General features: G+C 35.1%; 2 protein-coding genes across 2 annotated transcripts; both read left to right on the top strand.

The window, feature by feature from the left end:
• Positions 1-1,224: 1,224 nt before the first annotated feature.
• Positions 1,225-4,206, top strand: LOC104609405 (protein XRI1-like). Its single transcript, XM_010275705.3, has 9 exons — positions 1,225-1,367; positions 2,025-2,080; positions 2,168-2,287; positions 2,391-2,527; positions 2,899-2,962; positions 3,036-3,138; positions 3,219-3,259; positions 3,423-3,503; positions 3,591-4,206. The coding sequence occupies exons 1-9, from the start codon at positions 1,363-1,365 to the stop codon at positions 3,866-3,868; spliced, it is 885 nt and encodes a 294-aa protein (XP_010274007.1). The 5' UTR covers positions 1,225-1,362; the 3' UTR covers positions 3,869-4,206.
• Positions 4,207-10,287: 6,081 nt separating this feature from the next.
• On the top strand, positions 10,288-13,597 carry LOC104609454 (pentatricopeptide repeat-containing protein At1g04840). Its single transcript, XM_010275779.3, has 2 exons — positions 10,288-11,489; positions 11,597-13,597. The coding sequence occupies exons 1-2, from the start codon at positions 10,316-10,318 to the stop codon at positions 12,427-12,429; spliced, it is 2,007 nt and encodes a 668-aa protein (XP_010274081.2). The 5' UTR covers positions 10,288-10,315; the 3' UTR covers positions 12,430-13,597.
• Positions 13,598-13,932: the final 335 nt, after the last annotated feature.

Below are 13,932 nucleotides of genomic sequence, written 5' to 3' on the forward strand. Positions count from 1 at the left end.
CCTTCCATCATCGGTATTGGATAGCGGTTTTTCTTGCACAAAGCCCTACTAGTATTTGTTTTTTTTTTTGGTAAATCACCCCTACTAGTATTTGTTTTGCACAAAGCCCTATCATATCATATCTGAAGGGCTTTGATACAAGGTGTTTTGATGAACCCTTTTGTTTTAGATAGGGGTGTTTACGGTCCGGTTCGGTGCGGTTTGGAGAAGTTCTCAGACCAAACCAGTAAATTATGGTTTGAGAAATTTCTAAACTGACCAAACCGTTTTGGTATGGAAACCAAACCAAACTATTTTGGTGCAGTTTCTAATACGGTTTGGGGACTTTGGACCATTCTATGGTTCTTTTGGGCTTAGCCCAATTAGAAAGCCCAAATAGCTCCCCTAAAAATTAAAACATAAAACTTTGATTAATTATTTTATTATAAAATAAAGAGTTCATTATATATTTATAATTTTACACATTCCATTTAGATATATTATATATATTGTTTACATATCAAATATTCATATTATATATATGCATACAAAATTTTGGTTTATGGTTTACGGTTTACAGTTTGGTTCGGTTTATAAAATTCAATAAACCAAACCAAAACCGCAAACCACAATTTGGAAATTCTTAAATCGAACCAAACTGTTTATAGATGTAAACCGAACTCGGTTTTGCAGTTTGAACCGTATGATGAACACTCCTAGTTTTAGATATAAAAATATATATAACCGAACTCGGTCTGGTTCGGACCCGAACCAGACCGAACCCAGTAAAACTCATTCTTGCTCTCGCCTCGAAGTCAAGACTCAAGATCCATTCGATTAATTTACAAGAAGGAAGGGCACGTTTCCCAAAAATAAGGGCATTTATGTAACTATACCGGATATCAACAGTTATTTTAGAAGTTGAGCTGAACAACATGCACTGCCCTCGTTTTCAGATGCGTGCTTCTTTACGTGATCGGTCACACAGGGGACCACCGTAGCGACGTTCTGCTTAGGTGGTCAATGGTCCAAAAGATCTCGCCCCTGTCGGGTCTTATAAAAAACACAAGTCTCCTGTCGGGTTAAAAATCCCCACCAATCCGAACCAGTCCTAGATTCAGGCCGGGAAACAAGGCACGTGTTACGTGAGATGATTCGGGTTTCCGGGTTTCTTCGTACACCCCAACCCCGTTCGGAGATGCGCTGCGCATGGGGTCCCTTTTCATGATAGTTGCTTGAGCCAGTGAAGAACCGGCACGCTGCTTGCTTTAGCCTTTGGGAAGGAGCACTGCAGCAGAGATCAATTTTCAACCGGAGATTCAACCTCTGAATCGAATAGGCGTTTTTAATGCTTCAAAACTGATCTTGTTGGTTTCATCCAAAATGGGGTAAGTTGTAAACTCTTGATCTTCTCGTTTTTTTTTTTTTTTTTTTTTTTTTTTTTGGAATTTTCCTTGTATTTGGTTAAATCTCTGAAAATCTACTTCTACCTTAGAACATAATCCCTGACTTCCATGTGCATTTTTAGTTTTCTTTACGTACTTTGGTGGGTTAATCCTGCATTTTCTTGATGTTTATGAAGATAATATTAATAAATGGGGACGCAAATCGAGATTTCTATTGCTCTTTCCATTTTTCGTTACATATTTTGGGTGTTTAGTTGCGTATTTTGTTTGTGTTTATGGATGTTGTGGTAACTAATGAGTTGAACCCAGATTATTCAGAATTTTCTTTTTCCCCCTATTTACGGTAGCTTGTTTTGTTGTCTAACTTTTTGTTCAAAATTTTAAGAGCTTAATTGGAATCATAATCGGCTTCAAAAAAAAAAAAGAAACAATCATAATCCATCTTAAATTTCTTAATTTTTTTTCAGTTAGTTAACACTGTTTTTTGTTAATAAGTGCTGCTTCACTTTACCTTGGAATGCAATTTAAGGTTGAAATTATCTTATCTTTTTTTTTTTGTAATTTTCTTGCACAATAGATCTGGGCTCTACTTTAATTTGATGATGTGTTTCTGTTTTTCTTCTGTGAAATCATTATTAGTGAGCCATGGGAATGGCAATGCGATGAAGATTTTCTCCAAAAGGATTCCAATCTTGGTAAGTACTTGTTGTGCTTCTCTTATTAGTGGTAAGACATTTTGAAGAAGATATCTCATGTGGAGGTGGTGAATTTGTTTCAAACAGATGCCTCGGATTATCTATGGGATGAAATAAACCAGAATGAAGAAGATTTGTCCTACATGTTTGATGAAGCAACTCCAATCAAGGCTTGTGGGGATTTTTCTTACCTTGCTACTGAAAGTGGTAATGCATTTTTTCCCTCTTTCTTGGAACACTTGTGGCATTTATACTTGGAATTGTAATTTCATTGCATATCTACTTCCTAATCTGAAAGAGTGGATTTCAGAAAATATGAACAAGGAAACAGAGGGATGCATAGAGCCTTTGCAAACAAAGAGGCGGAGAATGCTACAATTCAACACTCAAGTTATAGATCCTTGCCTTTGTAATGAAGGTTTACCATCTGCTTTTGTAAAATCAAAGGTCTTCAGGCTTTAACCCTATACTGATCATATTGTTTGATCATGCATTACCTAGATGTTGCATATTTTATATTATTTTGATTGATATGGGTAAAACATAGATCTCATACTTATTGCTCTAATTTAAGTTAAAAACACAGCTACAGTATAATAGATATGCCATAGCCATGGTGTAAATATTGTAAGTTTCATTTATATGTATATTATAGGATTATCATTCTTTAATTATTCAATTAAAAACCTGAATAAATTGTGCTTTTTCACATATGCACTGAAACCTATAAGACATGATTTTAGTGTTAGAGGTTGTGAAACTTTTATCTGTGTTATTTTTCCAAGGTATGCATTTACATTGTGCATTTTTCTATGCAGGATAGGGAGAATTCAATTGAAGAATCTTTACCTCAGACTTCAGATTGGGTTTCAGAATTTACAGGTATGTTGTGGGTTCACATATGAATATTATTGAGCTCAATCAAAGGCTATTCTGATTATTTTATCAATATTAGGAGATAGGTTTATCTCCGGTAGTGAGGGCCTGGATCAATCATCTGAGGGGTGGCTCACCAATTGCTTTAATGATGCGGAAATGCATGTTAACTCTTATGATATGTATGCTTCTTTCTTCTTTAGATTTTTATGCAGTCACCTTCCACCTCCACTTGATTGATTTTTTGATGCATGGACCACAGCGATGTCTCTAGGGTGTTTGATGATCAAGTACATATTTCAGGTATATGATATATATATATATATATTTATTCAATGAATTTGTCAAAATCTTTTCGTTTTTACATATTTGCTTTTCCGTTTAATCCTGTACACCATTTCCTTCTTTTTAGTTCATATCATGACTAAAAATCTTTGACATTAGAATATATTTTTTTCTTCCCTAGAGTTTTGCAACACACCTCCAGCGGTAGAAGCTAACGTGGTGCAAGAATGCATAACCCCAACTCCACGAAATGCTTTTAAAGGTATTACTCTATTTGCAATATATGATTTGCATCTTGTTCTGATTGCACTTCAAATGAACTGATTTAATTTCTCTTTGACATAATTAGGTAGGAAATTTTACATGAGGACTCCCACAAAGCTTGCTTCTTCTGTTGCATATCCATTTGCTCTAATCAAACCCTGTGGGATTCATGGAGATTTAACCCTTAAGGACATAAACCAGAGGATCAGAACACCACTACTGAAATCAAAGCACAAAAATGATGATGACTCTTCTGCTTCTTACCCCACTTCAGCTTTTTCTGGGAAGCCTGTAGTTGTTAAAACAAAAATTCGCACTGAAGGAGGCAAAGGGAGCATTACAATCATGAGAACCAAAGGCTGAATGGATAAGTTTTCTTTTATTTCTACACACCTCTCTCTCTCTAATGTTGAGAAGGATATTTTGTATAATTTGCAAGGCCAGTATTGGGGTTGTTTTTGGGGGTTTATTGAGTAATAGTTTTTGTTGGAATTCATCCAACAAGCTGAAGTGTTTATATTCTCACTTAGGAGTGATACAACAATGATGCTTTTGTATGTGGTAACTTTGATTAACAACTAGATCAAGGATCTTGATGTCCTAGAGATCCTTATACTCAGTTTTGGTGTCATCATATGACAATTGTGCTCTCACCATATTTTGTAATGTGAAAAGTATGGTTACTTGGTTTTGGTGTCTTATGTGACTTTATGTCTCTGTTCTCTTTATTAGTTTCACAAACATATTTTACTATGCAATCTTTTGTTGGTTATAATATCCATTTGGAGGCTGTCAATCCTAAATAGGTTGAGTTTTCATTTTTTCGGGTGTTGTGGCACCACATCTCATACAGAAATTTTCTAGTGTTTTTAGAAACTAAGTTCTAAACATTTTCAATGGAGAAATATAGGTTTTGGTGCTAAGTCCTTCTTAATGACAAATTTATATGTACATAACAAGCATTTGAGTTGGAAGGCCTTCAAAGGGCTAGAGCCTAGAGAGCTGAGCTGAATATCCAGAGATTAATTATTGTGGGGGACTTAAAGTTAGTTATTGAGTGGTTGCAGAAGGAAGAGGAGGCTGGATGGTGGTGCTGTATAAATGAGAAAAGGAGTAAATGGCTGTCTCGAGAATGGAAATCAATGTCCAATGGGTGAAAAGGGATGCTAATTCATTTGCTGATGCACTAGCAAAGCAAGGGTGGGAAGGGATCATTTATTTTGGGCTGTATTGTAATTATGTTCTGTTTTTGGGAGGGTTAAGAAAGTTCATCTCTCCCCAAAAAATAACAAGCATTTGAGTGTAAGGGCAATCAAAATCAAATGAAGATTGATTTATTTTGGGCACCACATCTCAAACAGAAATTTGCTATACTGTTATTAAATACTAAGTTCATCCTTGCTGCTGACTTGAATTAATTTATTGACTATGGTCAAAAGACTTTCAGTGAAGGAGAAATATAGGCTTTGATGCTAAATCCTTCTTAAGGACGGATTTATATGTACATGACAAACATTTGAGTGTAATGGCAACTGAAATCAAATGCCTGCTATATAGAGACCTAGAGGGTGAAATGATACAATAAAATTTTATAATCCCTACAACTCAATCTTGTACTTTTATTTGGGACTGTAGAAAAGTTCACTTGCTGCAAGAAAAAGGGATGCGGACCTATAAATCACATGGTAAAATCATTATTATATTATGCCATTGAAATATCATAAGGATATTACATTGTTTTGAAAGTCATCAATATTATGACTTCATTTTTTTTTTGTTTGCACATCTACTAATTTCCAAGTAGCTTTCCTTGTTGGTTGTAAGTTTGCGATAGGATGTTAGATGCTTGTGGAGATCTTTCTCTTCATTTAGATTATCATCTCTTCCATTCTACAGGAGGCTTTTCTTAACAGATTTTTACTTAAAAAACCACTTTGCTTTTACATAATGCCAAGAAAAATTATTCTCAAAAGCAGTTTATATTTTCCTTTGTTCTTTTTTCCTTTGTATTTTAAGGTCCCATCAGAGAGTCTTTTTAGAGGAAGTCGGGATTTCTCTAGGTTTTAGAGAAACAGTGACTGAAGAATAGCATTTTGGTTTCTGCAACAGTTGGAATATGTATGAGTGCATCCTTATATAGTGGTGATGTTCCAACTTCTGTTGATGCGGCTGAATATTGAGATTTTAGTACTTTAGGTAGGTTTGACAATTTTGGGGATGGAGAGATTAAGTAGATATTGTTGTCCATAGAGTGGGGAAGATGAAGTGAAGACATTCACATGTAATGTTTGTGACTGAGGAAATGAATCAATAATATGGCTATATATCTAATCATTCTTTATGGGCTAGAATGCTGGCAGTCAAGAAATAAAACTTAGAATCAACTTAGCTGAGATGATATGTCAACTCAGGCTGTGATATGTTTGTGATCTTCAGTGTGAACCACTTGTATAGCTTGGTGTCTCTATTATCAATAAAATTATTGAAGTACTGTTACTTTTCAAAAAGTAAAACTAAAAATAAAATAAAACAAAACTTAGCCGAGATGAGATGATATTGACCAACCGGCCCAACCCTTTAGCTGATTCCTTGGAAATAAGTGGAACCGAGAGTGTGAATTGTAAGGTTCTGATGAGTCCACTTTATTGGCTGAATGCCCTTTATTATTTGCACTCACTACTTTAATAAAGTTGCAATTTCCAGTTAAAAGGCAAAATAAATGCATTATAAGAAAGACTGTTATACTAGTTAGTAGTTACTTAGAATTTGCTAGATGGACAAGATAAAATGCCAAAAAGAACATTGCTTGCGGTGGCGAAAACGATTTCAGGGACTCCTTAGAATGTGAAATGGTAAGACTAGTGGAATGGATGGTCGTGTAAGAGTGATTTGCTTAGTAACAGTTGGATTGAGGCTTGGGTGAATATTACGATGGATTTTGATTAGGGGTGCAACTTGGAATGGGTCAACCTGAAACCTGACTAGCCCAACCTGATTGCTGGATTAGGTTGGGGTTCTATATAAATCGGGTAAAACCAGGCTCAATTCAACCCAATATGATTTAGGATTGGTTCAGGTTGAGACCTCAGGCTACTTGACCGGTTGACCCAACCTAATATAGACTATTGTGCCCCTATTAATATCTTTAATTATTATAAATGCTCATGTAAATCTAGCTTTGATGAGACCTAAAAAAAGTCAACTCACAAAAATAATATTGGGTTTTTGCCATGCATTTGTCGGGCTAACCATATCCAACCAGACCCAATTCAACCTAATTATGAAAATCGGCTTACTTGGATTGAGGTAGGGTTACATACTCCAAGGTCGGGTTGGGTTAGGATCGGGCTAATTGGGTTGAGACACAAGTCGGGCTAGGTCTGGGTTGAGGTACCCGGTCCAAGTTGCATCCCTAATTTTGGTGTACAAACTTCTAGCAGGAAATAAGTTGGATGTTCATAGAATTGGTTGTCATTTGATTTATAACTTGAACCCTTTAATGGGTAATATTCCTTCTGCAATTTCTTTGAGAATATGAAAACATAAAGACTTATGGATGTGCTAAATTCTTGGTCTAGAACTTTTGGTGCAAAACTCTATTATGTTTAACAAATTGCCTAGCCCAAAATTTAGAAGATACAATCAATACCCAATTGAACTTCCAGATACACTGTGTCCAAAGGGAGACAGGGAGGTCTCTTGATGGTCCAAGGCTCCAAGCCAAATCCAGGTTCTTGAGGCAAACTTGGTCCTAGGTCTGTCGATCGGTCGGGTAGACCTGATAGACCCAAACGGAGCGAGCCCAATTATATAGGGTCTGGGTCTGTTTGGAACCAACTACATACATAATTATGTATTTGTATATTGACATATTATAAAGATACCCCAGTCTTGTACCTATATTTCTCTTTCATCATAAAAGACATATTATAAGTAGGTTGTCAGATTACAAATTCACAGCTTAAAAACAGCTACCAATTATAATTAGGTTTTATCTGGTCAGACCCAATAGATGCAATTACATACCCTATAGAGTCTGGTTTGGAATTGCTTCTGCACATTTCACTTATTTGTTGGGTCCACTCTACCCCTAACCTGTCCAGATCCAATCCGTTGATAGTTTGTTACACTAAAAACCTTCACCCAATGACCTAGTGAGCTTTCTGGGTCCCAGATGCAAGGTTCAAAGTATTAGAAATGCAGAGTATTGGAAAGACAATTATAAAAGATATATTGGAATATGCTTTGGGTTAATGGTGGAAAAGTTAAGATGCAATGGATATATCAGAGAAACTGAAATAAATACCCCCTCCTCCCCACAAAAAAAAAATAATAATAAAATAACAATCACACTACAATTGAATCTTAAATGACTATAAACAAGGTATACATGCATAAGAAGCACATACTTGGATAATTTATGTGAGGTGTGAATTTATTAGAACAAACTTAGAAATTGTTGAAAAATAAGAAAGTAATTAAAAGTACGATTATGTGTCTTAATTATTAGGAAACCAATATATATATATATATATACTAATTCTAATTAATTAGTTTTTATAATTAATAATATATAAATTCATAACCATGGTTTAAGAAGAGAAAATGCTGAAGGCTCAGTTTGGAAGTATTAATACCAATATGTACAGTACAAATAAATACAAAATACAAGGTTTTGCATGCTATATATTTATATCTTTACTTCTTCCAAACTGAACCTAATGATGTGTTTGGTTGAGTGCAATTTATTTGCACTAGTACAGATCTATGGGAGTACAAATGAAAAAAATGCAAATTCTCGTTTAATCTTATTTTGGGTTTTACTTTATTTTGCTTCATGTCTTAATTTACTTTATTTGTACTACAATCAACATGGTTTTTAAAACCGGAACGGACCAGACTGGACGGTCGGACCGAAAAAATCGGGAACCAATCACATGATCGGTTCCGTTTTCCCCCAAAACCGATTTTTTCTCCAAAACTGTTGATTTTGGTCAGTAAACCGCTGAATCGTCCAATTAACCGTTCAAACGGTTTTGACCGATTTTCAATTTTTTATTTTTATTTTTTTAATTTTTTTGTCAGAACTGATCGATCGTTCGAACCGATAACCGGACCCCTGACCGATTCAGTTTTAAAAACCATGGCAATCAAACAAAGTAAACTAAAATTTGAAACAAAAATAAGTGAAAATTCACATTCAAATCATTTGCACTGCCATAGTTTTGCATTAGTACAAATTTATTTGCATTGCAACCAAACACAGCCTTAGGGTCAAAATTTAGAGCTCATTCAAAAATAACTGGGTGGTTGTGGGCTTATTGCCTTTTATCCTAAAGACATTAGCCTCTATGTAATCTTTTTGGCTATGAAACTCAGGCTCAGGTGGGACACCTTTAGATATTATAGTATTTTTATATAATCAATATCTGGCATGATAGAAGGTGCTAAATACTAACTAGCCTGCTGGTAAAGTCTCTAGCTGGTTGTGCAAATCTAAATTACTTACAAATTTTGTACTTAGTTCAGTTTTGCATTCTTTTATTTGTAATAATGATTTGCAACCTTATTGATTTAAAATTTGCACTTTTTTTTTGTCTCATTCATATTCATTGCCAATGCAAATTTTGCATCTTGTACCACCTTCATCGTATCTTAATTCTCTGCCAAGTGGAGATCACATCATTTTGTTTCCTACCGTGCTCCTAAATAAGTAACAGTTCTTCTGTTTTCTATTGTCCTTGATATAAAGTGGGGATTATATTATTTTACTTGTCACAAACAAACAAAACAAGGCTAAATCCAAAACAAAAGTAAATCAAAAGTTACACTCAGCCCATTTACACTCCCATGCATTTGCACCAGTATAAATAGCATTTGCATCATAAACATCAGAAGCAAATTATTGGCCCAAAAGACCTTTCAACTATTCAAAATTTAAAATACTTTTCAAGTGGAAAAGTTTAAATATTTCAAAGCACAAACATTGATGGAGAAAATTGCATTATAAGGAGGCCATAAGTCTGACATGGACATTTAGGCTCAGTTTGGAAAGAGTAGAAATATAAATATATACAATACAAAAGCATATAAAATAATACAAAATACAAGGTTTTGCATTTTACATATTTGTATTTGTATTCTTTCCAAACTGAGCCTTAAGATTTCTCCATGAGGCAAAAATAAGTTTGATAACCTTTTATGTAGGAAGCTTACCAACTTGACCAACTGACTAGAAACTTTTTTTTCTTAGGCTCCATTTGTTATGAGTACAAATACAAATATGTAGAGCACAAAACCTTATATTTTATATTATTTTGTATGTATTTGTACTCCTTCCAAACCGAGTCCTAGTTCAGGAAGAGTGCAAATACAAATATATACAATACAAATACCCTATAGTTTTTGCACTGCACATACTTGTCACGCACACTATGAATTCTAAAATCTAATCAAGCCCAGTGAAATATTAAACGCCAAAATATTCAAGATATGGAAAAATACATATGTAGTTTTTATAAAAATATAAAACTGATTTAAAAAAATAAGGGAGAAAATAAGAAATTTTTATGCTTTAAATGCGTTTTTATAATGTAAAAGTAGGATTATTATAAACGCATAAAATTTCCAATATTTGCATTTTTTGTCCTTGAAACCGAATTATTTGGGCCTGAGATGTTGGGCTTCTGTGGGCCATACACTTTACCCGGCCCATAAGAGGTTTAAATCCAACACCCGGCCCAGCCTCACAAAGTCACTTTACCTTCTCTTATTTTCAAAGACATTTTGAATTAACGATTAGCCGTTAACATGAGACCCCTTTCTTCTCTCTTCTTGGGAAAAACTACTCCGATCGCTAGAAAGAATATTACCAGAGTCGCTGCTTCAATCCAGCCATCAGAAGAAGGCTTTGTTTCTCTCATCCACGCTTCCAAAACTACCAGACAGCTCGAACAGATCCATGCCCAGCTTTTCATTCACAACCTATCGCAGAACAGTCGCCTCGTCACCCAGCTTATATCTACTTGTTCTTTATTCAGATCCATAGAATATGCGCTTTCCATCTTCAATCATTTCTCTCTTCCAAATTTATTTGTCTTTAATTCATTGATTCGGGCCCTCTGCGAAAATACCCAGTTTGAGAAATCGATCTACTGCTTTGTTTCCATGTTACAGATTAATGTCCAACCCAACCGTCTCACCTTCCCATTTGTCCTCAAATCGGCCGCGTCATTGCTTGCACATGGGCTTGGAAGGTCTTTGCATGCGCAGACCGTCAAGCTCGGTCTTGAACTTGACTCATTCATTCGGGTTTCTTTGGTCGACATGTATGTGAAAGTTGATTATTTGGATTTCGCATTACAGTTGTTTGATGAAACTCCGGAAGGAAATAAGTGTGCAAGTATATTACTATGGAATGTTTTGATTAACGGGTATTGTAAAGCTGGGGACGTGAAGAAAGCGAATGAGATTTTTGAGGCAATGCCGGAGAGGAATATTGGTTCTTGGAATAGTTTGATCAATGGGTTTATGAGAAAGGGGGATGTCAAGCATGCGAGGGCGCTTTTTGATCAGATGCTGGAAAAGAATGTGATTTCTTGGACTACCATGGTTTCCGGGTATTCTCAAAATGGGGACAATGAACGGGCACTGGATATGTTTGATAGAATGCTGAAGCAGGGTGTGAGGCCTAATGACCTTACGATTGTCTCTGCACTAGCAGCTTGTGCAAGAATCGGAGCTCTAGAAATTGGAACTCGTATCCATAATTATGTTTCAAGCAATGGCTTCCGCTTAAACAGAGCACTAGGCACAGCTTTGGTGGATATGTATGCAAAATGTGGGAAGATAGAGTATGCAAGCAGGGTTTTTGGTGAGACAAAAGAGAAAGACCTTCTCACTTGGAGTGTTATGATTTCGGGTTGGGCAATGCATGGATGCTCTGCGCAAGCTCTTCAGTGCTTTGAGGATATGAAATCCACAGGTATGAAGTCTTATACTTTCATAGTGACTTCTCGTCTAATTCATATATATATATATATATATATATATATCATTAAAGATATTATTGAATGGGCCCTATGTTTACAGGAGTGAAACCGGATGAAGTTGTTTTTCTGGCAATTTTAACTGCTTGCTCCCACTCGGGCCTGGTGGATCAAGGATTTCACTTTTTCAACAGCATGAGGTTTGACCATTTGATTGAGCCTACTGTGAAGCATTACACATGCATGGTGGATCTATTTGGCCGGGCTGGTTGGCTGGAAGAAGCTTTGAATTTCATCGAGAAAATGCCTATTAAACCTGATTTTGTGATATGGGGAGCACTTTTTTGTGCATGTAGGGCCAACAAAAACATTAAAATGGCAGAATTAGCATCAGAGAAGCTCTTGCAGCTAGAACCTAAACACCCGGGAAGCTATATTTTCTTGTCCAATATTTATGCTGGAGTTGGGAGATGGGATGATTCAGAGAGTGTGAGAATTGCGATGAGGAATAAGGGTATTGAGAAACCTCCTGGATGGAGTTACATTGAGGTGGGAGGCAAAGTTCATTATTTTGTAGCAGGTGATCAGACCCACAAGCATACAAAAGAAATTTATGAGAAATTGGAGGAGCTAACAATCAATGCAAGGGCACAAGGATACTTGCCTGATACAGAGTGGATATTCCATAATATTGAGGAAGAAGAAAAGGAAGATTCATTGGGAAGTCATAGTGAGAAGTTGGCCCTTTGCTTTGGGCTTATTAGCACTCCTCCAGGGATGGAAATTAGGATTGTTAAGAACCTTAGAGTCTGTGGGGATTGCCATTCTATGATGAAATATGCAAGTGAAATGTGCCATAGGGAGATTATTCTAAGAGACATTAAGCGTTTTCACCAGTTCAAAGAAGGGCTATGCACATGTGGAGATTACTGGTGATACTTCCTTTCATGGGTCCCCACATTTTTGTTCATGGAAAATGACCAGTTTTAATTAACAATTTTAAGTTAATGCTGATAGTATACTAGTGGAAAAAATTCATTTGGGCCATTCAAAAAACAAAATGAAAAAGAAAGAAACCCAGGTATTCCCAATAAAGGTTCTGAAGATAATGTACACATTGAAGTATAGGTTTGAACTATATTTAGCAAATTGTCTCTCAAATAACCTTATACATATCAGTCAAAGTACTGATTGGGTATGAATGAAGAGAAGATTCATTAGGAGGTTATAATGAGAAGTTAGCATTTTTTAACTTAAATTGACACTAGTGGATGATGGTTCATTTGTATTTGAAAAGAAAAAAAAAATTGTTTGTGCCATAAAGTTTTGGTAGCATAGTATACTTTAGTGATCAAATCTCTAGTCAAAAGTTTTGGTAGCATTAAAACTCTTGGGCTTAAAGGAATCCCTGTTCTGGTTTATCAACAATTTTGAGAGAGTAGGGGTGATAATGTTTTTTTTTTTTTGGCCCCAAAAATCACTCAAACAAATAAACAAAAGAGCACTTGGGAGGGAAAAGGGAGCTTGAGAGGGAGAAAGAGCTTGATTCACCAACCAATCTGCAGCTTGATTTGCTTCTCTAAAAGAGTGAATGTACGACACACCTCAATCCAAGGAGGCAACCAGATTCAAACAGTCTTCAATAATGGGCTTCAACCTCCAAGGGACTTCAATCTACTTTAGGCAAGAAATCATAAGAAGAGAATCACCTTCAATGCTAATAGGAAAATTCCTGAAATTTGAAGTGACATTATGGGCTTCCCAAGCCACCCAAGCTTCAACAACATTAATTGTGGCCACACCAATATAGTAAACTTTTACTATATTCAATTCCTCTCAATAAATCCAATATTTAATTTATTAACTTGCATTCATGTTCAATGAATCTTATATTTAAGTCATTTTTGTCATCATTAAGTTCTTTTAATTAAATCCATACTTAATAAATTAATAATTTCAATAACATAAAAGCTTATACTTTTAAAATCCACCTAGAAAAAATAGAATTTTCATCTAAGTGGTGGTAAGAAACTAAACCATTTTGGGTCAAATGGGTTAATTCATGTTGCCACGATTAAATAATAAAATGAAAAATAGATAAAATAAAAAATAGAAATTAAAAAAATTGGGAACATTTTTATCATATATATTAAACAATAATAAGTATGATAAATAAGAAATGTTTTTATTAATGATGGAAATTGAATGTAAAATTAAAAAACCAATTGGAAATAAAAATATTTTCCCATTCTCTCTCATTAAATCCTATATGTAAGGTATATTTTTCTCATCATTAAATTCTTGTAATTAAATCCATAATATTAATTTTAATAGTATAAAAATAAATATTTTGAAAAGTAATTTGAAAACAAAACCATTTTCTTCCCTCCCGGTGGTGGGCAAGCATGGCCTCAAGAATATTTCTGGAATTTTTTTTGA

The sequence above is a fragment of the Nelumbo nucifera genome, chromosome 3, assembly GCF_055504915.1.
Source record: "Nelumbo nucifera cultivar China Antique chromosome 3, China Antique-T2T, whole genome shotgun sequence".
NCBI classification, from domain to species: domain Eukaryota; kingdom Viridiplantae; phylum Streptophyta; class Magnoliopsida; order Proteales; family Nelumbonaceae; genus Nelumbo; species Nelumbo nucifera.